Genomic DNA, 25,598 nt, shown 5'->3' on the forward strand with positions numbered 1-25,598 from the left:
AAGTTAAAGACACTTTGAAGTTTAATTCTGAGAACCCCATCGATCAGAACAAGATAGACGATATTTAACGATATTTAAAGTTGAAAGATACTTAAATACATTTGAAGATATTTGAAGCAGAAATTAAAAGACAATTTGAACTTTAACTCTGAGAACACCACCGCGCAGTACAAGATAAACGATACTTAACGATATTCGAAGTTAGATGATAGTTGAAGATGTTCGAAGTTTAATTTAAAGACAATATATTAAGAGAGTCATTATAATACGACGACAACCCGTTTCAAATAGCACAAATGAACAATTTTAAGAGGGAATACATTCTCGATGTGCCTCAAAAATTCTAAAAATGATATGCTGAGAAGAAGAACACCAACACCTGTAGTGGGAAGAATCATTTCCCAGTTGACCATTTGAACGATATTTAACGGTCATTTCTCGGTTGACTATTAGGGAAAACATACCGTGTAAAGACTACTAGACTCGAACTGTTCCATGAAGAAACCATAACGGAATCGCTTCGTAATTTTTGCCAGGACAAAGGGAGTGAAGGACAATAATTTACAACAGAAGGGTGTAGTACACTAAGGACACGAAAGGTGATGAATAGATGTGAAGCTACATGTGTTACTTCCTAATAGAGTTGACAATTCAAAAATCTCAATAGTGAAAGTGTTTTAATGTCATTAGTGAATATGTTGAACCAAATATTGTATGTTATAAATCATTTTTTTATGTACCACAAGTATAATTTGTTTTAATAATATTATGTTATTAATTTAACTTTTTTTTTATTTTATTTAGTAATTAATAAAGACAGCAAAAAAAAAAAGACAACAAACGTAAAATTATAGTATTCCCAACCTTATTTGAAAATTAAAATTAATAATTTTTAGATATAGAAAAAGAAAAAAAAAAATACTTATTATATTAGCTTACAGAGAACCAAAAATAATATTAGTCCGGTAGATGAATTTTAGATATTGATGTAGAATAAAATAGTAAAAATAATCGAAAAACATTAAAACTCCTGATGGGCAGTAACCAATGACTGGGCGTCATTATTTAATGGGACGGGTGAGATGTACCAGGAGTAAAACACGATATACCTGAAATACCAAAATAAAGTTCATTCTTTAATTCGGACTCCTATAATAAAGCTAAATCTAGTTTCAAACAGGAAAAAGTCCTTAATCAGCGAAGACAATAAACTGCAGTCTTTGGATTTCGCTAAGACAGTGAGCAATAAGAAAAGTGCTACGCACAATATTTTTAAGGACGTTTAAACGATAAGAACCGTGTGAACGCCTAAATCATCAAAAATATTTAAGACGTAGTATTGGACGAGGGTTCGCGTCCTTGGGGCCCGTGAGCCAATGGCAGGCAGTCCCTAGAGCGCAGGACGAAAGAACTGCGTTTGGGAGTGGGGTAAATGTGTTTTTTAATTTTAATGTTAAGTTGGATCTAAAAGAGTTCGTACCGCAAATAATCTCGGTCACCATTTATTGTCTTTGAAGTGACCCATTGCTGTACAACTAAACATGTAAGTTTAATAAATCTATTGTCTTTTTATAAGTGTTCGTTTCTCTTGTATGTCTGAGTCTAGTCCGATAATAGGTAACTAGTTCGCCAGTCTCCAAGGTAAATGCTCCCAAAGGAATCTGATCTCCAAGTGGCGCTATAGGAGAAATCTCTATCGCCACGAGCAAATCCTTTCTATTACCACAAACAATTCTTCAATGGTACACATGTGCCGCACAGTTCTGCCATACTTGACAAGGCTCCGTCATGCTTAGCACACTCCCCAAAACGTTTGACACACTCCCAAAGACGCTTGGCACAGTTACTACGCTTGGCACGCGCCACCTGGTATTATGATTTCTGAAAGAGGGCGACCCTTCGGAAAATTTAGTATTCGTTCCATAACGGTGTAGGAAACGATAAGCTGTTCGAGGAATGTGGTTCAATTCTACTTTCTTGGACTATTATGAAAAAAGGGTGAACCACATTTTACTGGTGAAGGATGATAGTCTGCTAAAAATTGGGCTTCTTGGCAATCGATTTGGGGCAAACGAAAAGAATGATGTTAGGCCGCATTTTACCGTTGAAGTATGACAGGCTACCAAAAATTGGGCTTTTCGTCAATCCGTTTAGGGCAAGGGAAAAGAATGATGTTCGGCCGCATTTTACTGTTGAAGGATGACAAACTACCAAAAATTGAGCTTTTCGTCAATCCATTTAGGGAAAGCGAAAAGAATGATGTTATGCCGCATTTTACTGTTGAAGGATGGCAGGCTACCAAAAATTGGGCTTTTCGTCAATCCATTTAGGGCAAGCGAAAAAAATGATTTTAGGCTGCATTTTACTGTTGAAGGATGACAAGCTACCAAAAGTTTGGCTTTTCGGCCATCCATTTAGGGCAAACAAAGAGAATGATGCTTGGCCGCATTTTACTGGTGAAGGATGATAGGCCGCCAAAAATTACAGTTTTTGGGAATCCATGCAGATTGAGGGGTGAAAGAGCGTAAGTAACTTATTGGACCCGGGACAGCTTGGTAATGCGATGGGTTTTCAGTTTTATGGTACAAGTTACTATGGCTCGTTTTCAGAAAAAATTGTAAATTACCAATATATTTTTTTTCAGTCCACTAAATTCCTTTCTTTTATAGGTTGTTGACTGCATATACGCCCTAGGAGGAATGGTGAGTTTTGATTCTCTCCTCACGGATTTTTAAAAATGAAAATAAAAGTTTAATATACTTCCAATAAATGAGGGCTTTTCCAGATCAGTGGAAATTAATCAGTATGTACGAATATTTTGGCTATATAGATTTTAGATGCCCTCAACGAAATTCTTTAAATATACAAAAACACATAAAAAACGCAACCCAAAATTCTTCAATAAGTATCAAATTTAATTTCATGTCGAAATTTAGAGAGCTTTAGCGTCGTTGTGATTCTGCTTTGGCTGTTTAGTTTCTGTTTTGAATTCAATTTGTATTGATAGGGTTTTGGATGTTTTTTATTTTTTATTGTTTTCTATTGAGTTTTTTCTTATTTTGATCAGGACGGTTATTGGTTATATCAATCATCAATCATCAATCATTTTATTAATACTAAACTGTATTACAAACGTAAAGAAAAATTATTTAGCCCAAGAAGCTTGGCTTGTTGTGGGCCTTACAACACAATAATAAAGTACTAAAACAACCATAAATGTTACTCTAAATCAAACAATATATATGAAATAAAGATTAAAGAGAATAAACAATACCATACAGTAAAAAAAAAAAAATAAATAAAAAAAAAAAAAATAATAATAATAATAACGATATATAAGGGAAAAACACAAAAGGAGAAACACTAGGAAAAGAGAAAAACAGGGAAAAAAAACGAAGGAGAGACAAATTACTAAACTGGAAATACATGACGAATAACTGCCTTTGCAGACAGAAATAACGGGACATCCGGTGAGATTAAATTCCATAATTGAATTGATTTATAAACAGGAGACCTCTGGGCTGCTGTGGATAGAAGGAAAGGCAGAGGTGGATCTAGAGCAAAACCCGGGGGGGGTGAATGTGACAAGGGCACCAATAAGAAAAACCTGGGGGATGTGATAAGGACGCCAATAATTGACCAAATCGACAAATTTATTTAAAAAAAGAGTAAAAAACGGAGAGAAAACAAGGAATGAGGGCGCCAGAAAAAATCTTGGGGGCTCGGGGTCCATCCCCTCCCCCTGAATATGCCAAGTTGGAAAGGTAATGTGTCCTTACTGATTGAAAGAAAATATTGCTGTAAATAGTTCTTAGATTGTAGCGTAATTTTCTTTTACTTAGCGTATTTTTTTTTCTCGGATTTTTTTCTTGAACGCCACCGATAAAAATAATATACAAATAATCTTTGCAATTATCTTCTTTTTTGCCATATTAAATTATTTAATCCACAGAGATAGCAAAAGGAATGGAGGCCACGATATGCAAAACAACAAACGGCGATCTAGCCTCTATTCCTTTTTCTATCTCTATAGTTGAAACTCCTTTTTTAAGAGCAATAATGGTGATCTTTGAGTGGTTCTTACTGCTAGGAGAGTAGAGCTGGTTTTAGGGGAGGGGCAGGGGATGCACTTGCTCTGAGTGCAGAAATTTTAGGGGCGAAAAATTTCAAATAAATGATCTAACGGTTATAATCATTTTTTAATTTTCGAATTTGTATTTTTTAATAAAATAAATGAAAGGGCGCAGCTATTAAATGAAAATAATTAATACATTATTAGTTAATTATTAAAACAAAAATATATTTAAAATAAAGATAATTTCTTAAACCACATTGGCCTGACATCACATAAAGAAAGAAAAACGAGCAAAAATGGGGGTTTTCTAGGCCAAATGAAAATACTGAAAAAACAAAGCGAATTTTTCAAGAGAACCAACGCCTCTCTTCTTCAGCGCGAAGCGAAATAATGTAACCAAGGGAAGTGCCGAAGAAAAAAAAAACAACAAAAAACAAACGCGGAAAGTCAATGTGAAAAGAACCAAAAACTTAAAAGATGAATAAAATTCAATGAAAGCCAAAAATTAAAAGAATTAAAACCAAATACCTAACAACCATAAAAGCGAGTTATTCTCCAATATCCGCAATTTGCACAAAATCAAAAAAAAATATGAACTGCCATCGACGGAGCGAACAACTGACAAAGAAAAGGAAACAATTCATTCACTCAAAAACAAAACGAACCAGCAATTAAATAAGTTGGAGAATTATGTCATTTGATTTCGGATTTTAATTAAATTCTGCAAGAAATGCATTAATTAAAATCCGAAATCAAATGACATAGTTCTCCAACTTATTTAATTGCTGGTTCGTTTTGTTTTTGAGTGAATGAATTGTTTCCTTTTCTTTGTCAGTTGTTTGCTAGTATCCGTCGATGGCAGTTCATATTTTTTTGGATTTTGTGCAAATCGCGGATATTGGCGAATAACTCGCTTTTAACATTTTGATCATGTATCATAATTGATGTATTTTGAAAGAAAGACTCTCCCTCTAGGAACTTAGTTTGACGCCATAAGCGTACGTAGCTTCTTGTCTAGGGGGGGGGGTCGATTCTGTGATTAAGGGCAGGGGGGCTGAAGTTATATTTTCAGTTCAAAAAACCATGCATTGCCAGCAAGTTCTATCATACCTACGAAATCTCAGCATTAATCATCTTGGATTAGAGCCAAATCTTTCCAAGACATTATAGGTGCTTATAGGTAATTATAGGTAATTGCTTCTTGTTTGACTTTTTCTGTCATTTCTGCTGTTTATTTCTAACTTTTTCAACCATCTACCTTTTATCAACTGCTTTTTTAGCCATCTGCCTTTTTTCAACTGCTTTTTCAACCATGTGCTTTTTCAGCCACATCTAGTGTAAATTTGAATTTCTAGGGTGGGGGCAGCAGCCCCCCTTCCCCCCTCTGTACGCCCATGTTTGACGCCCCTGATCTTAACAGTGGAGTTATTCTTTTACTCTTATCCTAAATTTATTTTTTAGACCCGAATTGAGATCCTATGTAAATCTCAAGATCCAAAATGGTCTGTGTACGAAGATTTATTTCAGTATTTACATCTGAATTAGGACTGACGCCAAGATGTACTAGCTTATCTTTGTTCTGTAAGGCACATAAATATCTCAAGAATTTTGTTAGTGGTCTTATCAGCTCGAGTTGATGGTATAGTTCATACGATCTACTTTATTAGCTTGGTTTCACCATGGGACAATAGGTGGTGGTTAAATAAGGATTGGTGCTGGTGCATTAGATGGTCACTTCTAAAAAGTGAAGTTTGGTTAACGCTAATGAAATAAAATAGAACGAAAATAAAATAGTTTAGAAACAAATTTGGGCTATATATTTGCATATTAGGCGGTGGGTGGGTGGTAAAGCGTAGCATATATTAAATTCGTAACCTAACCTAGGTACCTCCCCCCCCTAAACCCCAAAAAACAACAGTTTAAATATCGTCAACGCATTGAAAACTACTCTGCATTCCATTTCTGAATAGCGGTCTCTTTGAAAATAACGGGTCTCAGGCGGGTTTCGTCTGTCATTGCGTGACTGGTTTCCTTGCATAGTATATAGAATTGACCATATCATGCACTAGTACCTAAGGATTTAATAAATCCTTTCCTTAATAGATTTAATGAACTCTTTTTCTTAAAAAAGAAAAAAAGGCAAAGTTTATGGTTGTTGTACCGTGATTTTCCTTAAGTTGCTGCTATGAAACGTCTATCGGGGGAGGTTCTTCCTATTGTTTAGTGTCATTTGTAGATATGAAGGTTTTGCTTAGAAGTTAGAACTAAGCGAAGGAGCACGGTCGTCCGTGGTTTGACGATAATAATAAATCTTATTCGGCTTTAGATCTTTTATTAATAAACCGTGTGTAAATTGAAGGCTTTAATTGTATGGTCGATGGCACTGGGAGCTTGTTATTCTACACCCATGACCTTTAGAACATGACGCCAAGGGGCTACGCACTTAGCTCACAGATTCACTGAATTTCCTAAAGTACAAATGGAAAAACACGGCTTTTAAATTAATTGTGAGTTATTGTAAATCAAAGTGAAAAATAATAAGTTGCTTGAAACATGCGGTTCGTTCTCACTATATAGGTAGAGGTGGTTTTAGGGGGAACAGAGTTACCTCGGGCGAAGAAATTTTAGGGGTGCAAAATTTCAAATAAATAATCGAACATTTATAATCATATTGCAATTTTTGAAATTTGATTTTTATTAAAATAAAGTAGATGGTGCAGTTGGCAGGAAGTACGAGCAAATTGAATCTGAAATTTTCATTTTTCCTATATCTTTTCCCATTTAAAGTAAGAAAAGTCAGATTTAAATAAATGAAAATTTTTCTTGATATATGTTAATGAATGAAATTTTTTTTTAAATTTTACCTGGAAATTTTTGGGAGAAAGGGGTCACTAATCAAGATTTTGGCCCGGACACAAGAGAGGATAGAAGCGCACTGTATCTAGGGCTATAATGAAAGCAGGGCCAAGATGGCTAGGTCACGTTTTGTGTATGAAGGATGACAAGGGGGCCTGAACCTGTGTTTTTTGTCATCCGTATAATGCCAAATGAAAAGCAGGTCGTCTTCAGAGTCTCAAGTAAAAATGTAGGTTTGTCGCGTCACTTAACCTCCGCAGAAATGAATAAATAAGACATGAATGAATAATATTGCCGTGACTTCACTTGAAAGCGTTACTTTTGAAACTATATCTATCATAAGAGACTATTAAGAGAACATCGTATAATTGAAAAAAGAAAAGAACAAGTAAAAACACGAGAAAAGTCCTATCATAGTTGCCCCTTTAAAGGGAGTCTAGTAAAAAACAAACGGTACTTTCCCATTATATGGGCCTCTCTAGAAAGTCAAGTCTGCTCAATGCTAATGAATTAAAATTAAATAGGATGGATATATAATGGTTTATAAAGAAATTTGGGGTATACGTTTGCATATTAGGGGGGGGGGGGGTGAGGGGTAAAGCATTGCATATATTAAATACGTAACCTAACCTAGGTACTTTTCCTCCCCGTAAACCCCAAAAAACAACAGTTTAAATATCGTATACGCAATTAAAACTACGCTATGGATTGCATTACTCTGAAGCCGTCTCTTGAATTAACCCGTCAAAAACGGGTTTTTCGTGACTGGTTTCGTTGTAAATGCCCATATAATGGGAAAGTACCGAAAAAATCCTAGCCCATAGTACCGAAAATTTAGAAACCCGTTTAGAAGAAAAGGTGTCATGTGGAGCGGGTAAAGCTCTGAATGAATGATTGAAACGAAAGTGGATTGGAAGATTAAAGAGAAAAGTTTTGTAGAGACTGAAATGGAGGAGGGGAGCGCGCCTTTGTGTTGGCTTCAGGTTGCTTGATGTTATACTAAGTCGTTAGTGGTAGTAGCAGTAAAGCGAGAAGTGATAGGAGAGAAAACTATCTTTTCTGTGGGCACTTACTTTTAGTCTACTTCTTCTGCACTCGATGCATAGACGAAGAATCAGTGGGAGGCACAAATTCGCGCCAGAGAAAATAAAAGATGCACTGTGACGTGTGTACGATCATTTGGTTGATTCTGTGCAACGTCGTGATGGATCGACAGAGAAAATGTGCAACCTGACTTTCCAAGTTCATAGTCTCATACTTTTATTTTTCTTTCACTAATTTATCTGTTAAATTTGGTGTATGTTTTTAAACTCTGCATTTAGGTAGTATTTTTTATAAAATGCCAAAATATTAGAGGATTAAAAGCTGTTCTATGGAGGGCAACCTGTTCTATGAACAGTCACTTGTGCACAAGAGTTCATCTAGGGGCTGAGAGCCCGTTGAAATGGGCAAAAACAGCAAATTGTATAATTTTGTGGAAAGACAATTATGATATTATGACAGTTATGACAAGAAACTTCTTGGGCTTTATGCCTAGATCTTCCCCCCCGTTTTTACCTACCTGGTTTGGGATCGAAGAATGAACAATTAAATTGTAGGTCTGGAAATTTGTACTGCATAATATGATTTTTAAAAAGATTTGTGAGGAAGGTTCTTGGAGAATTTTCAAATACATGAAATTTTGAGCTCATGATCCTACAAACAAAATAAAATGCCGTTTAATGTTAAAACGATTACCCCCCCCACCCTCCCAAGGGTTGTGAATGATCGTCAACAATTTCCGTATCAATTACTATTTTTAATACTCAGCATCATAAAGCTAAATTGGACATTCTGAATATAATTAAGTATAAAATAAAATAAATAGATAATAAAGATTTTTAACCACAACTTTTTTCATAATGCAACTTGGAATTTTCTCAGAATTTTAATGAATGCCGTTCTATTATAGTTTTTTTTTTTTTTTTTACTGATCGTGTCACAGGTTACATTTGTCATCAGCGATGAGCAAAACAAACCCCGATTCAACGCTTCTAGAGTTTGCGTCATTGATTACCATTGTTGCACAAGATTAAATTCTCTGTGGGGGGGGGGTATCAGAAAAAAACTTTACAAACAGGGTAAAAAACTCGAATAAGCTCCACTTTTAGGATATTGTATTCTTTAAACTATGAACTGAAGTCCTTCAAAAAGATCTTGGGGGGGGGACCCCACACTGGGTAGTCTTTAACTGGTGTTAAATTCTTAAAAGTATCAAATTGCACTTATGTATTCTCTGAGTCCAGCCTCACTTTTAACGTAATAAAGGTAGATGGTAATAAGCTTACGTAAGCTTGGATGTCAGGTCTTGATTTTGTTTAAACGATAATTTCGACAGGACCTGTCTTCATCAGGTTCAAATTCAAATCTCTTGCCAGAAAAAAAAAGATTTGAATTTGAACCTGATGAAGATAATTTCTTAAACCACATTGGCCTGACATCACATAAAGAAAGAAAAACGAGCAAAAATGGGGTTTTTATAGGTCAAATGAAGAAACTGAAAAAAAAAAGCTAATATTTCGAGAGGACAAACGCCTCTCTTCTTCAGCGCGAAACGAAACGATGTATCAATAAAAGCTAAAAAATTAAAAGAATTAAAACCGACTACCTAACAAAAATAAAAGCGAGTCATTCACCAATATCCGCGATTTGCACAAAATCCAAAAAAAACATGACCTGCCATCGACGGATACTAGCGAACAACGTTACTAGCGAGTTGTTCGCTAGTATCCGTCGATGGCAGTTCATGTTTTTTTTTGGATTTTGTGCAAATCGCGGATATTGGCGAATGACTCGCTTTTATTGTTGTTAGGTAGTCGGTTTTAATTCTTTTAATTTTTTAGGTTTTATTGATACATCGTTTCGTTTCGCGCTGAAGAAGAGAGGCGTTTGTCCTCTCGAAATATTCGCTTTGTTTTTTCAGAATCTGATGATGACAGGTACAGGTCCCGTCGAAATTATCGTTTAAACAAAATCGAGACCTGGCATCCATAGCTAAGGCAAGCTCAAAGCCGTACCCAGGATTTTTTCAAAGGGGAGGGGGGGGGGGTATACAAAAACCTCAAAAAACGCATAAAAAGTTTGTTTATAAGTCAGACAAATTTTTTTTTTTGGGGGGGGGGTGTCAAACCCACCTAACCCCCTCCCCCTGGGTACGGCCTTGGATAAGCGTATTACCATCTACCATTGTTAAATTTCGCTCTCGCGGATTAACACCCTTCTTATCTTTAATGATAAGCTGCAATTGTAGCTAATGGTTAGATCAGTACTTTTATTAAATAATGACCATGGATTTCTTCTTATGAGCTTCCAAATTTGGGTGACTATGAAATTAGCAAGGCAAATTAGTTCCTACAAATTAAGTGTACTCCATCATGGCGCACTGGGATTTTCAGATACTGTGTTGTCGGTTGTGATTGATTTTTATTCTGTAAGAAGTCCGATTTACAACTCAAAAAGTAATTAACTCATTAACACCATAGGCTAAAATTAGAGGTTGGATTGGCCTTAGGAATAAGGTCCTAGCAATAAAATGCTAAAAATGGCCTTGTCAAAGCTGATGGTAGCGACATGAATGCACTTGAATGGCCTTTTCAAAAGCTACGTAGTAGCGACATAATGGCACAAATGCTTGCCCCATTTGTGACCGATTATATGGAGATCTCCAGCAGTCCCCAGATCTTGCCTAATGAATAACCACCAATTTTTAAATTGCCCTCCTTTTCTTCTACGCCATGTTGATGAGGGTTCAATGAGAAGTATCTGTTTAATGTGACGCTCGTCGGGATGACGCAAAATGTGTCCAAGCCAGCGGAGCTTGATGACACCTGAGATTTCGTCGATGTTGAAACGTCGGCGGATATCGTTGTTCGAAGTCTGATCTGACGCCTGGAAGCGTAAAATCAAACGCAGGCAAAGGTGGGGAAAAACCTAGAGCACAACCAAGAACTGCTTTGACGGGCCACGATTCAACACTATAGATTAGGAGTGAGGGTAGGACCGAGAGTATGGAAAATGGCACAGACTTGTTTCAAATACGAATGTTTGTCAGTGAATAGCTGTAGAAAGCTATAAATATTTTATCTTGCTGGAATTTCAATCGCACATTAGTTTTATTTGGGAATAATTGTAGGATTAATTTGTGTCAACAAACTAATTATGCAAGTTGGTACTTTTGCATTATCCGGGCCTTTTGGCTTAATCACTATAGAGAAGGCAATGATAAAACCCATTTTTGACATGATAACCGCTGTAGACTTGGCAATGATAGCGTGGTATGCATTGTGTATAAGATATTAAACTGTGTTTTTTTGGATTTTAGGGGGGGGGTACCTAGGTTAGGTTAGGTTACGTATTTAATGTATGTAATGCTTTACCCCCACCTCCCACCCCTTATGTGCAAATATATAGCCTTATAGGCTATATATAGGCTAGTTGATAAACTTAGGGAGTGAGCATATTGTAAAATTTGGTTTTAACATTCCAGACAGATCTAGTTCTGCATGATTATAATAATGCCATCCTCCTCCCAATCTCTCCCTAAAACTAAGATCAAGAAGGCTGCTCTAGTTGAGTCGTTGGTCGTAGAACAGTGGCAGAGATACGTTGTCAAATTGTGGCAAAACAAAACTTGAGATAGAAAGTTAAAACAGTTTCTCCAATGAGAAAGATTGAAAAATACAAACACTTTGCTTCTAGAGGAAAACTCCCTAATGCTCCCTGAATATGATATTAAAACGAACAAAAATTAAATACACAACATTTTTTATATTAAAACTGAAGACCTACTGACATTACTCTGTATAAGAGGGGGCTGCCATCCCTCAACTTCCCGCTCTTAACGCTAAAGTGTGAATTTTTCATCAATGCTTTGGGGATTAATTTTCTAATAAAAAGCATAACTATGCTTCCATACCATATAAGCTATTTTATTCGGCGTGTTAAACTTATGCCTACTAAAATTATTATACGTGCATTTTAGCTGTAAATTTATTAGGTATTTGTGCATTATAACTAAACCAGCGCTATACACTACAAGGAAACCAGACACGAAAGCAGACAAACGGGTATTTGCTTGATAAATTGATGGCAAAGCGTGGTTTCTCATTGAGTTTACAATATGCAAACGATTGTTTTTTGGGGTTTAGGGGGGAAGGTACCTAGGTTAGGTTACGTATTTAATATATGCTTTGCTTACCTCCCACCCCTAATGTGCAAGTATATAGCCCAAATTTGTATCTAAACTATTATATATTCATTCTATTTTATTTCATTAGCATTAACCAAACTTGACTTCTTTCGTGTATAGTGCTTGTTTAGTTATAATGCACAAGTACCATTTTTTATTACTCGATTATTTCCCCAATATTACCTATTTTACTCTTAGAAATTGTGTTTTATGAAGGTTCAGCATAAAAATTCATGATACTTTTCCTTTTTTTTCTCTCTCAACAGATTCATACAAACAAACATAATTGGAAATTGCAAAAAAAAACTTCTGTCAAGTCAGGGGGAGGGGTAGGGACCCTCGTAGAGATCGGCAGGCTTGTATAAATATAATTAAAGACAATACAAAATTAAAGGTACTTGTTAGTTATCCCGATCACACTCAAGTTCTTGATCTGAGTAAAACCGGTTTCTTTGTCTGCATTCGGATATAATTAGTTTTCGGATATAGCTTAGTCTCAGTGAGATAAACTACAATACAGGTATAGCTTAATTAGATATTTAGTGTATAAAGTTTGCTAGGTTAGGTATCTAAAATAATGCGTCCTAGGCGAGTTGCTTTCCATAATTCTCTGCTGTAGTTTCCATAATTTTATTTCTAAAAGTATTATATTTTCCTCATATTTTGGTATACTTCATTATGATTAACCTAACTTCACTTCTTGAGTGTGGTCGGGATGACTAACAAATGCCAAATTAAGTAGCACTCGAGCCGGGGAAAGGGGCTCCACTCCCTACTCATCTGGATCTGCCTTAGTATCTGTATCATGTCATGCAAACCAAGGGGCTAGGACAAGGTGTGTAGGCTACTACGGCTTGCGCTACTTAGAGCCAAACCAGGCTCTGGAGTAAAATAACTTTCATAGGCCCATAATAAGCACAAACTAACTACACAACCTTGCATATATCCTTACTCCTTTTAGTATATTTGCATGGCCTATTAGAAACCTGGACCGCTGTGAAATTCTCCTTTCTAGGTTTAGTAGAGGGCTTGTGCCCCCTAGGTTCTTTAGGCTCCCCCTCAGGCTTTGAAAAATACATCATTATGCCCCCATTTAATTTTCGTGAATCGATGCCACTGCCCAAGGCCGTACCCAGGATTTTTTTTCGGAGGGGGTCTTACTAAAAAATCGGGGGGCGGGGGTTTACACAAAAAAAAACTAAAAAAACGCATACAAAATTTGTTTCTATCCATTTTTGTTACGTCAGACAAAGATTTTAGGGGGGGGGGGTGAGGGGGGTCGAACCCCCTAATCCCCACTCTGATTACGGCCTCGCCACAACCCCCCTCCCCTTTGTCGAAGGTTCGCTACTTGCTTGTTAGCTATTACAGACTCGATAATTTGTATCGCGAACCTGAGACAATAACCAGTTTTCACGGTCTTATACCAGACAATTAGCTTCGGCTCGGTGGGAAACTAAATTGTAGATATATCTTAATTGAATATTTAGTTGGTACTTTGGTTAGGTTAGGCTAACCAAGGCTAATCATAATTTTGTTACTAAAGTATTATATTTTCATCATGTTTTGTTTTATTTCGTTATGATTAACCTAACTTCAATTCTTGAGTGTGTACTAGCTAACAAGGAAGTACCGAAGGTTCTGCTTAAAACCAGATGGTTTGGAACGGGGGTCAATGGTGTGACGGCCCAGTGTCGACCCAGCTCTAAATGGTTACCTGGAGAAATCTGGGGGGGGGACACGGAAAGCGTCGGATGATTTACCCCCAACCACGCATTGCACTCCCGGCCAAAGCCATTTTCAATCAGGAGATCGGTACCTGAACAACGCAGACCTTTTTAAGTTTTTTTTTTTTTTTTTAATATCTCTCAGGAGATCTTTGGATGTACTCCTGAGAGTTTCATTCACCTAAATCAACTACTTTCCAACTCAAAAATAGCAGAAAGCTCTTAAACAAGGATTTTACCCAATCTTGTCCTTTTTAGAATGGGTTTTGCGAAATCCTTTCATTTTTATAACAAATAAAAATAGCCGGAAATGACATTCAAGATTAAACGTCGCTTTGTTTCCAACCATGAAGGCTGTTTGGTTGTGCTACTTGAATTACTATAAGGAAATTATTGAAATACTTTCAAGGTTCAATGGTGTAATAGTTAGCATTCAGGACCTTGAACCATGTTATCTGAATTCAAATCACGGTGGAACCTAATTTTTTACTCCGAAAGTTTTCTCTAAAAAGATTGGTCTATCAAATCAATTACACAGTTGCCATAACTTTCTTATTCGAGAGCTGATTAAACCAATTTTTCATCTTTAATTATTCGTTTTTGGCCGTTATAAATGATTATGAAGTATCGCTCAAATCTGTGGCCTTTTGCAAATAGGGCTTTAGTCCCCTTTTTCCGAAAATGGGTTAAGCGTGTGGTTCGAAATGGCTCTAAGAGATATATCGATTGGCCTGTTCAAAATGTGCTTATCTTTAATTCTGATTGAATTATAAGTCGCGTCAAAAAGGACCAAGAAAGAGCGTAAGTCCCTTATCTTCTTAGTAACGAACAATTCATCAATTTGTAGATTTCCAGCGATTTCTGATCAAAAGGTTAACTAGGAATCAAAGTTTAAAGTTTCAAGTTCCTAGGGAAACTCACTCTCTGCCATCTTGTTTTCATCTCAGTCCTACCGTGTGTGGCACACTTCCAATAAATCAAAACTCTTTTTGCCATGCATTTTACTCTTTCACCACTCGTGGTCTACGCTACCGGGTGTACACGATTTTAAAGCGGGTATCCCCTCGAGACTGAGTTCCATTTGAGGGCTCTGGGAGGTAGTTCCATACATTTTTCTTTTGGTACTTGTCTGTTAAACAGAACACTCTCAAGAATTATGCCGTGTAAGATCTAACAAAAACGGTTTCCCTTCCTGAATCGGTTATGATTTGCTTATTTTTAGTGAGAAAACTACGATGTATGTATGTTTTTATTAAATATTTAATATATAAAGGTGGTTAGGGGTCAAATATTGCCCCAGAAAACAATTTATTTTCCAACTAGTTGACTAGCAACTTTTCCCCAGCAATACTTTCTTTTTCCAACTGGCTAGAAACAAACTTACCCTATAAACACTTTTCTTAGCTATCTATTTGGCTAGTAACTTTTCCTCAGAATAATTTCTTAGAACAATAAATTTATTAGAACTATTTATTTAGAATAATAAAGGTATTTAATATGAGACGTTCTGTGCGGCCTGCTTTTCACAATTCTTTGTCGTAGTTTCAATAATTTTCTTTCTAAAATACTATATTATCATCATGTTTCGGTATATCTCATTAGGATTAACTTAACTTCACTTATTGAGTGTGTTCCGTTTAATAGACAAGTACATTTATTTTTTATAAACCAAAGGTGCTTGTATGATATACCCCCGACCACTCAACTTGTTCATTCATTGGCGCATTGTAAAACCGGTTTCTTTCGTTAGTTTCTTTCAACTTAGTGTGAGACAAGACAAAGAGAAGTGACAGAGTAGACGGAAAATATATAATTTGGGCCATATGTCTGCACATTAGGGGGAGGGTAAAGTATTTGGACAGTGTGAAGTTAGAAAACAATTCTTACTACATAATATGCAGAATAATTGTACCTAACACATTAGGCATTCAGACCCGCTGTAATTTATCCCCCCCCCCCACCGAATGTGCAAATATATAGCCAAAATTTGTTTCCAAAGTATTATATTTTTATCATACTTGGGTATATTTAATTAGGATTGAGCGTCAAAGAAACAAGTTCTGCTTAGATGAAGAATATTAGGTCGGAGGTATATCATACAAGTACCTCCAAAAAATTTCAGAATGGGGGCAAACTTGCTTTTTCCTTAATGAAAACCCTGTCTGGGAATCTATAGTTTGATGTTTTTAAACTAATTTTGCAGTCACAAAAGAAGGGTTTCATGGGACCAACAATCGGTGTCAAGGTGGCCAATGAGAATCCCAGAATGTTTTCTCCTGATATCCTAGCTGAGAGTCAAAAGGTCATTGGATTACAATATGGATCTAACAAAGGAGCATCCCAAAGAGGAATGACTCCCTACGGAGCTACCAGGCAGATACTACCTGAAGGTGAGTCAGCATAACTGTCGATATAATTAAAGGCTGGGCTTTAATTATTGCTTTGTGCATTGTTGCCATATTGGCTATTTCCCACCAAACTAGCGTTTTTTGTTGGTGACTGGCGGGAAAATTTTTAGTCATCCCACCAGGCGTAAATCTTGGCGTATTTTAATGGATCTAGCGTATTTTTGGCATGAAATGCTTTATCTGAAAGAAAATATTTTCCTCATTTGGATCCAATTACTTTTTGTCATATAACGAAGCTGTAATCTTCGTATTCCATCCAAAAGCATCAGCATATTCTTTCCTGTCATAATAATTTTATTACTATCCATTTTGAAAACCAGACATCAAAAACCAAATCATCGAAAACCAGACAAAGGAATTTAACATATATCAATATCATTTTCCCCTCGTAAGACTATAAGAGCATAATTTCTTGATTTTTAACAAACTTGTATTGACTCTACATAACACAATGTCATTAGTCATTATTTGTCATCTTTGTGTGGCAAAAACACAGCATATAAATATTACACAGTATGATCGTCCCCTATCTCACCCACAGTTTATATAATTAGCAGCATGATCATTCTCTATCTCTCCCATTATAGAAACCCGGACAGGGGTGCGAGTGCTCCGGAGAACGTTTTTGCAGATAGAAACATAGGCGTTATCAGATCTTTTCGCGGGTAGACAAGTCAGATTTCTCTTGGACGCGAAACTTGGCTTCAACGTTGGAACACTAATTTTCAAGAAACTAATTTTAAATTAATTTATTCCAATACATACATGAAAATCGGTAGTTAGTAGTGTAATGTTATTATTAGATGTTTTTAGGAATTAAAAATAGGTTTCGAAGTCTCAAGTTGGTTTCAAAGGCATTTTGAGAAAGTTTCTGCCAAAATACGTGTTCCAGGGTAATTGGACCGCTAATGGCAGATCAAATGAGAGGAGTTGTTTGTACGCGCCGATATAAATATAAATATATATATATATATATATATATATATATATATATATATATATATATATATATATATATATATATATATATATATATATATATATATATATATATATATATATATATATATATATATATATATATATATATATATATACTACGAAAACTTTACGAAAAAGAAAGTTTTTTTTAAAGAATAGTAAAGGCCATATTAAACCTAAGATCAGTAGAAATAGAAGCCTACAATAATTCAAACTAAATTCAAACAGATAATTCAAACAGACGTGTTTACTGTTTAAAGTTCAGGAAAGGTCTGCCCATTTCATATGAAAACATTGATTGAAAACAAAACTATTTTTATCTAGGCTCTCCGCCAAAACAGGTAACTAGATTTTTCAAATATCATAGGAACTACAATCTGATAAAATAAATATCACGACGTGAAAAAAAAAATGATAAACTAACCAGTTGCGGATCCAGAGGGGGGCCGAGGGTTACCCGCGTAAAGTCGTATAAAGTAGTGTAATTTACCTAATTCACGCAAGTTCGCATTAATTAAACTTGCTCCTCACGTAAGTTTGTCGGATCACCCTATTTTGCGCCCCCCCCCCCTTAAAAAAATCCTGGATCCGCCCCTGAAATCATCACACCTACCCCACCAGTTATTAGAAGAAGAAAAAATTCCTTATTTTCACAAATTTCATCAACCCCCCCCGCCCCCTTTTTTATAAAATCCGACATAGGCAGATCAGTTGAGTCCACGTAAATAATAGATTAAGTCATAATTTGTATATAAATTAATTCATACCTATGAGATGGGACGCTTGCAAACCACATGGCTGGCTCACCAAGTTTTTTTCTGCTTTCGCAATTACGAATAATGCACTTGGTAACCATTTCTCAGTGATTGACGATAACAGACTAATCCGCTAAGGCAGAAACAAGTGGGAGGAGCTTTTTGTTCGCACCGAGACCGAAGACCAGAAATTATCTGCGATAAGCTTACTGTCTATAAACTGTGATCTCACCCATTATAAAAACCCGGACCAAGGTGCGAGTGCTCCGGAGAACGTAATAAGCGACATTAGATCTTTTCACGGGTAGACAAGTCAGATTCAGATTTCTCTTGAACGCGAAACTTGGCTTCAACGTTGGAACACTAAATTTTAAAGAAACTAATTTTAAATTAATTTATTCCAATACATATATGAAAATCAGTAACTAGTAGTGCAATGTTATTATTACATGTTTTTAGGAATTAAAAGTAGGTTTCGAAGTCTCAAGTTGGTTTCAAAGGCATTTTGAGAAAGTTTCTGCCAAAATACGTGTTCCAGGGTAATTGGACCGCTGATGGCAGATCAAATGAGACGAGCTGTTTGTACGTGCTAATGAAACAGTATGTGGGAGGAGCTGTTTGTTCGCACCGAGAATGAAGACCCAGAAATCATCTGCGGTGAACTTACTGCTAATTATCTTTATACAGTGGGCAAAAAATACAAAAGCAGAAACTACTTCTGTATTTTTTTTTCTGCTTGTTATCAACGATCTGTAGCTAAAAGATGGTATGATATGAAATTTTGGAAGTATTTAAGGCTTCGAGGGATAAAAATTAATATTACAAAAGGAACCAGGCTCAGGTTTATCGAATTTTCTCGTTTGATTTATTGGGTTATTATGCGTCTTTACATCCTCAAGTTAGCCGCTTTATAGATGGTCCTTAACCGCAGAAATCTGTTCAAAACTGTCAATGAAGTAGGTTATTAAAATCGAAACTTTGATGAATACTAAAATCTATATAAAGCAACCTTCCGTGTAGCCTATCCGTTTCATTGTTCCTTCGTGCACGTTAAACTTAGTTGTGGATTAAATAAAAAAACAAGTTTTTTTAAACTGAAAGTAAGGGGTAGCATTAAAACCTAAAACGAACAGAAATTATTCCGTATATGAAAGGGGCTGTCCCCTCCTCAACGCCTCGCTTTTTACGCTAAAGTTTGACTCTTTCTCACAACTTTATTTTTTAAAACAATAAAAAACTTTAGCGTAAAGAGCGAGGCGCTGAGGAGGGGACAGCCCCTTTCATATACGGAATAATTTCTGCTCGTTTTAAGTTTTAGTGTTGCTCCTTACTTTCAGTTAAAAACTTGTTTTTTCTATTTAATTTTTGAACGTTTTTGAATTAATGCAGGTTTTGATTTTGGCTCACCGTACATGAATAATTTAAAAAAATTGCATATTAATTTCATTTTTATTTGGTTTAAATGGCTTTCTCGAAAGTTGTTTAATTTTATTGACGAACTTCTGTATTCACATATTTTTAATACCTATATTAGGGGGTTCACCCCCTAGTCAATACATCGCTCTTTACGCTAAAGTTCGAAATTTTGTTTCAATTCTTTAAAAATGACCCCTTAATCACAAAGGCCGTTAATTAGAATAAATAGCTCTTATGAAAGTACTAAAAAAATATTTGGCTTAAACAGCGAGGTATTGCCTAGGGGGTGAACCCAATCATATACGTAATAATTTCTGTTCGTTTTAAATTTTGATGTTGCTTCTTACTTTCAATTGAAAAACTTGTTTTTTTTATTGAATTTCTGATTGTTTTTTCAAATAATGCTGGGGAATCCGGCGTCCCCTTCATAGCAATGTCCCTTCCCCCATGAAAACCTCCTCCATAGAAAGATCCTCCTACATAACCCCCGACCCCCCCCCCACTACCTGAGAAATCCCCCTGATAACATCTGTATACTTCCCAATACCCAATACTATATGTAAACATTGGGTAAAGTTCATAACTTTCAGCCGTCCCCCCGGGGACTTTGGGGGATTCAGTCATCCTAAAAGACATATTTATTATATCTTCGACCATTCTAAACAAAATGCTTATCTCAAAATTTTGATCGGGTGACTTTCGGAAAAAAATGAGCGTGGGAGGGGGCCTAGTTGCCCTCCATTTTTTTGTCACTTAGAAAGAGCACTAGAACTTTTCATTTACGTTTGAATGAGCACTCCCACGATATTCTAGGACCTCTGGGTCGATACGATCACCCCTAGGAAAAAAATAAACACGCATCCGTGATCTTTCTTCTGGCAAAAAATATAAAATTCCACATTTTTGCATATAGGAGCTTGAAACTTCTGTAGTACGATTCTCTGATACGCCGAATCTGAAGGTTTGATTTTCATTAAGATTTCATATTTTTTAGGGTGTGTTTCCGCCCTTTTTTCGAAAATCAGGCAAATTTTCTCGTAACTTTTGATGGGTAAGACTAAACTTGATGAAACTTATATATTTTAAATTAGCATTAAAATGTGATTCTTTTGATGTATCTATTGGTATTAAAATTCCGTTTTTTAGAGCTTCGGTTACTATTGAGCCGGGTCGCTTCTTACTTACAGTTCGTTACCACCAAAGTATGATCACCTACGGAACAAGTACTGACAAAATTCTCCAAAAATGACCCCGCGTACCTCAGCGCCTCTAGACGCAAAATGTTGTACTACTTAATCGCTCCGAGGCAAAGTACTTTGCTCCGGCCAATAATTATGCTAGAGCGTGATTCAGGCGACGAGTGACCGGGATGAATTATGTAACTACACAATTTAGTTGCCAGGTTCGCATAGGTATACAAAGGGTCACTTTTTTGTGTGGAGAGGATAGGTTTTGTCAGTACTTGTTCCGTAGGTGATTATACTTTGGTTACCACGAACTGTTTGATTCGTCTAATACCAGTGTAAATACCAAAGGTGAAACCAAACGCCCAAGTTTTTTCCCATGAGACATCGCAAACGTGTCACTCCATAACTGTGACCCATATGGGTCACATTTGCTGCAACTGGGTGCTAGCACTAGAGGTACTCAAGTCAATTTTTTTTTAACTTTTTCTTGATTATTTTGCCTACATTTGGGTTGTTTATATTTTCCATTTAATTCTGTTTTTAGTTTAGAGACCAAAACTAAGGTTGTATTTGGATGGAGGAGGAGCGTGCGTAGCTGTGTTGGCCTCAGACGGTTTGATGCTGCATTGAGTTGTTTGCAGTAGTAGTAGTAGTATATTGAATACTGCACCGAGTACTTTTAGACACGGCACAATGGGTCAAAATGGTTTATGGAACTCACCCCTTATTACTTCAAGGGTATTGAGTCGACCTCTCTCCCTTAACTTGAAAAAAGTTTGGAATTACGTTTTTTCATATTATTTAATGGCAAAAACATGGAAGGATTTTCTCCGTACGTAAATTGTCCGAAATCCGTTCCCACTTATAAGTGGAAACGGTTTTTTTAATAAAAATATATAAAGTATTATACAAAATATATAAAGTAAAATAAAAATTATACAAAATATTTTAAGTGCTCATTCAGAAAGTAATCCTTAGAAACTGTTCTGGTTAATTTAGGCTTACAAGTGTTCATTCACACTGACTATTAAAATCGTTTGGTATATATATTTACACCTTGGTCTATCATAATCTTTGCTCTTCCGTTACATGCAACATCTTTAGAGAAATTCAGCGATTTTTTATTACTGGGTGGAAAGGAGTCGATATCACTATTTAAGGAAAGTCTAATTCATAAGGCATAATCTTAGTTTTGAAATTTCGTCTGAGTGGGCTGATGATAGTGAGAAGCTGATTAAAAAAGAAATCTCTAAGTTTACCTCCGTAGGCTTTTAGAATCAGTAGTCCTCTGAGTGGACTGATAATAGTGAGAAGCTGATTAAGAAAAAACATCTTAGAGTTCACCTCTGTATGTTGCTAGGATCAATAGCCCTCTGAGTGAGGTGATGATAGTGAGAAGCTGTTTAATAAAGAAATCTAAGTTCACCTCCGTAGGTTGTTAAGATCAATAGCCCTCTGAGTGGGCTGATCATAGAGAGAAGCTGATTAAGAAAAAACATCTCTAAGTTCACCTCCGTAGGCTGTTAGGAACAATAGCCCTCTGAGTGGGCTAATGATAATGAGAAACTGATTAAGAAAAAATCTCTAAGTTTACCTCCGTAGGTTGCTAAGATCATTAGCCCTCTGATTGAGCTAATGATAGTGAGAAGCCAATTAAAAAAGAAATCTCTAAGTTCATCTCCGGGATGTGTTACGATCAACTATGTTAAGATACTTTGTGTTAGCTAAAATAAAACCAAAAAATACATGCGTTTGCACAATTTTCATACGTCTGGGGGATGATTTAAACCGAGAGCCCCTATTCCCTCTGATTACATATTTTTTTTTATAATAATACATGTGTTTCATGCAATTATTTGTGGATGGTATACATCCCAGATGGGGATATGCCGTCATAGGAAGGACATGTCCATCACCAGGGACAGATACAGAATTAATCTTTGGGATGGCATCGATAAAATTTGGCACCTTTATCGACATCTTCCCCTATCAGACCCAGTAATTAGTGCACTTGTCGACCTTCTGGGGGGACGTGCCCCTAAAATGACCCCCTGGACCTTCTCCCCCTTGTTTATTCTAATATTTAAAAGAAACTAAAATTGAATTTTTGAGTCAAAAAGGTAGCTTTTCTGTTGACATTTCATTTAGATTGAATAACTTTACTGCGTGAGATACTTTAATTCAAATTTCGCATTCGATTAACCCCACTCCTTTCTAGATAAAAAATAATTAATTACAGACCCTTTTAAGTTCGTCTAGTTAAAATTAACCATTTTTTCTTAGACTCCCAGTAACCTTCCCCCACCCCCTTTAAATGGACTAGCAATGCCATAAGCAACGGCTAGTACAGTATTTGGTAAGAAAAAACCTAAACGCTTAGGCGAACAAATTAACGTTCAAATGGGGATAAGTCCATTTATTTAGATAGTGAAAATAGGTTCAAAAGTCTAGTTATTTCGATCAGCTATACAGCATTCGCCATCAGTAGAAATGCTTAAGTGTTAAAATAAAGATTACATATTTATACAAAACAAAATTATTAACTTCTGGGTCATCCAATAGGTTTTTTTGAGAGAACGTCTGAGAGAAAAAACATACCTAATTCAAGGTATTACGCCAAAAACGCTTAGGTACAAGGAAATCTTCTATTTATTAGCCATAGCAGTTGAATCAACCATATAATTGTTTCTGACTGACCCTTCTCGCCCTCAAAAAAGATCGCATAAACGTTTTAAGTTTAATTTTTTTTTTTCTATAATTGTTATGATTGGCTTTTTAATGCATAATCTTCATCAAATACGTCAAATCATGGCTCACAGGCTAAAAATGCCCCTTTTGGCCTTATAAAGCTATTAAGAATCTCGTAATAACTGTATTTCCGCGAACACCATTTATGAAAAACCAGTGTGGAGGGGGGTATACTGAATGACCTGAAATAACGTAGCTCTGCTTAAAGCCAGAGCCACACCGTCCTCAGGCCTATGGATGTAAAAGCCAAGATTTACGAAAATGACAAGCTTTTTCATTGATATTAACACTAGGTTTGTACTTGGAAGTGGAAAATTGAAATTAAATGAGCGCCTTATTTAAAAAATTGCAATAACCAAGATTCGAATCTAGATTAAAATGACCACAACTTCGTGTCCTAGCCACTAGACTGATAGGAAATTGATTTGAATAATTTGTATCAAGATTTAATTTGCCCCGAACTATTACTTACTAAAACTATGTATTTCTATCTGTTGCCAGATCAAGATTGCAGGTAAGAAAAGTACTCTTCCGAGCTTCTATCTTTTTTTATTTCCAAAAATAATTCCTTAGATCAACTCTAGTGTTCAATTACAAATTTTATGCTTAAAAGTTGAGCATTTTTCGAATCAAGAAATTACGAACGGGAAACGAGCATTATTCGAATCAAGAAACTACGAACGGAAAACGTAATCGGCGCTGTAGTCGAGCGGAATTTCGATTTTACCGACAAGTGTGACTATAATGTTGCCTGGGCATAAATCTACCAATTTTAATATGATGATTTTGCAATTTCTTGAAAAAAATTATGTTTCCCTTCCCCTCATATTGAAATCTTAGTTCTCTTCCACAGTTGAAATTAACGACTTTATGTTTATTTTCAGAGTTTCAAAAGGCTAGTCAAAATGCTCAAAGCTGATGAATAAGCTGTGGAATGTCATAACCGAGTGGAAGAAAATTACTGCTGAATTATTTGTTTATTTGATTGATTTGTTTGTAGTGTCGTTTACAAGACTACTCTGAAATCCTAACGGAAATTACTGAATTTTCGAGGGGGTGCTCACTTTCCGCTACCTCGTGTACTTCTCAGAACGCCATCTATACCGCAAAGTTCCGCCATGCTTACCGCCAGGCTTGGCACAGTCTCTGCCACTCTTGGTACACTTCCTCCACGCTTGGACCATGCTACCTGGGGTACCTGATTTCTGAAGGTGGGAACCCCCTTCGATTTTTTGTTTTTAAGAACTCTAGCACTCTCCTCAGAACTCAAATTTCGAATGAAAAATTTTCATTATTGCAGTCTACCACATGTTTGGTAGGAAAAAAAAATACTTCGAAAAGGCCTAAATATTACTATGCTTATTAATTCTAAAAATAATTTTTGCTTGACTAAAAAATTTAGAACAATCTTTATTTTTTGCAAGTTTTCTAATTCTTCCATTTCTATAATTGACAAGTGCCATAATTACTAGTTCCTCAAAAAGTAAATTTGACTGTCATGACTAACACGGTCAAAATAATGTTGATTATTATTACTGAATGGAAGAGAATATTCGGAAGTATATGTTTGTTTTTAATGTCGTTTACATGGCTACTCTCATACCTACCGGAAATTACTTTTACAGTTTTCCTCACGGAAATTCTTTTTTTTTTTGTTGGGGGGAGTTCTAGCTCCCTATTTAAAACTCAATTTTACCCTGCAGAATCTTCATTACTGCCCTGTCTTATATGTTTTGTTTTGTGGGGGGGGGGATACAATACAAACTTTATAAACGCATCAAAAATTTGTCTGTATGCATTTGTAGGACTTTTTTACGAGTTGGACGAAAAATTTCGGGGGGGGGGGGTTCAAACCCATTTTATTTTTAGAAGTCTCTACCCCCTCTTTAAAACTCAAATTTGTGGTGCTGATTATTTATTACTACTCTGTTTCACAAGTTTGATAAGAAAAAAAAAATCATGGAAATAGACCTAAAGATTATTATACTTATTAGTTTATAATAGTTTTTGCCCGACTATAAAATCCAGAAAAATCTTTTTTTTTTCAAAATTTTTATTTCTTCCGCTGCTATAGTTGCCGTACCAAAATTATTAGTTATTTAAACAGACAACACGAAAACAATTGGTTTAGCCACGGCGACAATACTCTAGGACTGAAGGCCAACTGTATGAAAGAGATACCAAAACGAAAGAATCAGTTTGAAATAGGCTATGAAAG

The 25,598-nt window shown here is 35.9% G+C and overlaps 1 protein-coding gene across 1 annotated transcript in view; it reads left to right on the forward strand.

Moving 5' to 3' along the window:
* The window catches only part of LOC148944689 (transgelin-2-like), a 64,315-nt gene extending 39,910 nt beyond the window's left edge, over positions 1-24,405 (forward strand). Inside the window, exons 5-7 of the mRNA XM_089100762.1 lie at positions 2,670-2,702; positions 16,089-16,275; positions 24,265-24,405. Of these exons, the coding sequence (XP_088956888.1) occupies positions 2,670-2,702; positions 16,089-16,275; positions 24,265-24,299 (255 nt within the window). The 3' untranslated portion in view covers positions 24,300-24,405. The remainder of the gene's footprint in view (positions 1-2,669; positions 2,703-16,088; positions 16,276-24,264) is intronic.
* The last annotated feature ends 1,193 nt before the right edge of the window (positions 24,406-25,598 follow it).

Source organism: Artemia sp. Qi Xiang Cuo, chromosome 14 (assembly GCF_049724085.1).
Source record: "Artemia sp. Qi Xiang Cuo chromosome 14, ASM4972408v1, whole genome shotgun sequence".
NCBI classification, from domain to species: Eukaryota; Metazoa; Arthropoda; class Branchiopoda; order Anostraca; family Artemiidae; genus Artemia; species Artemia sp. Qi Xiang Cuo.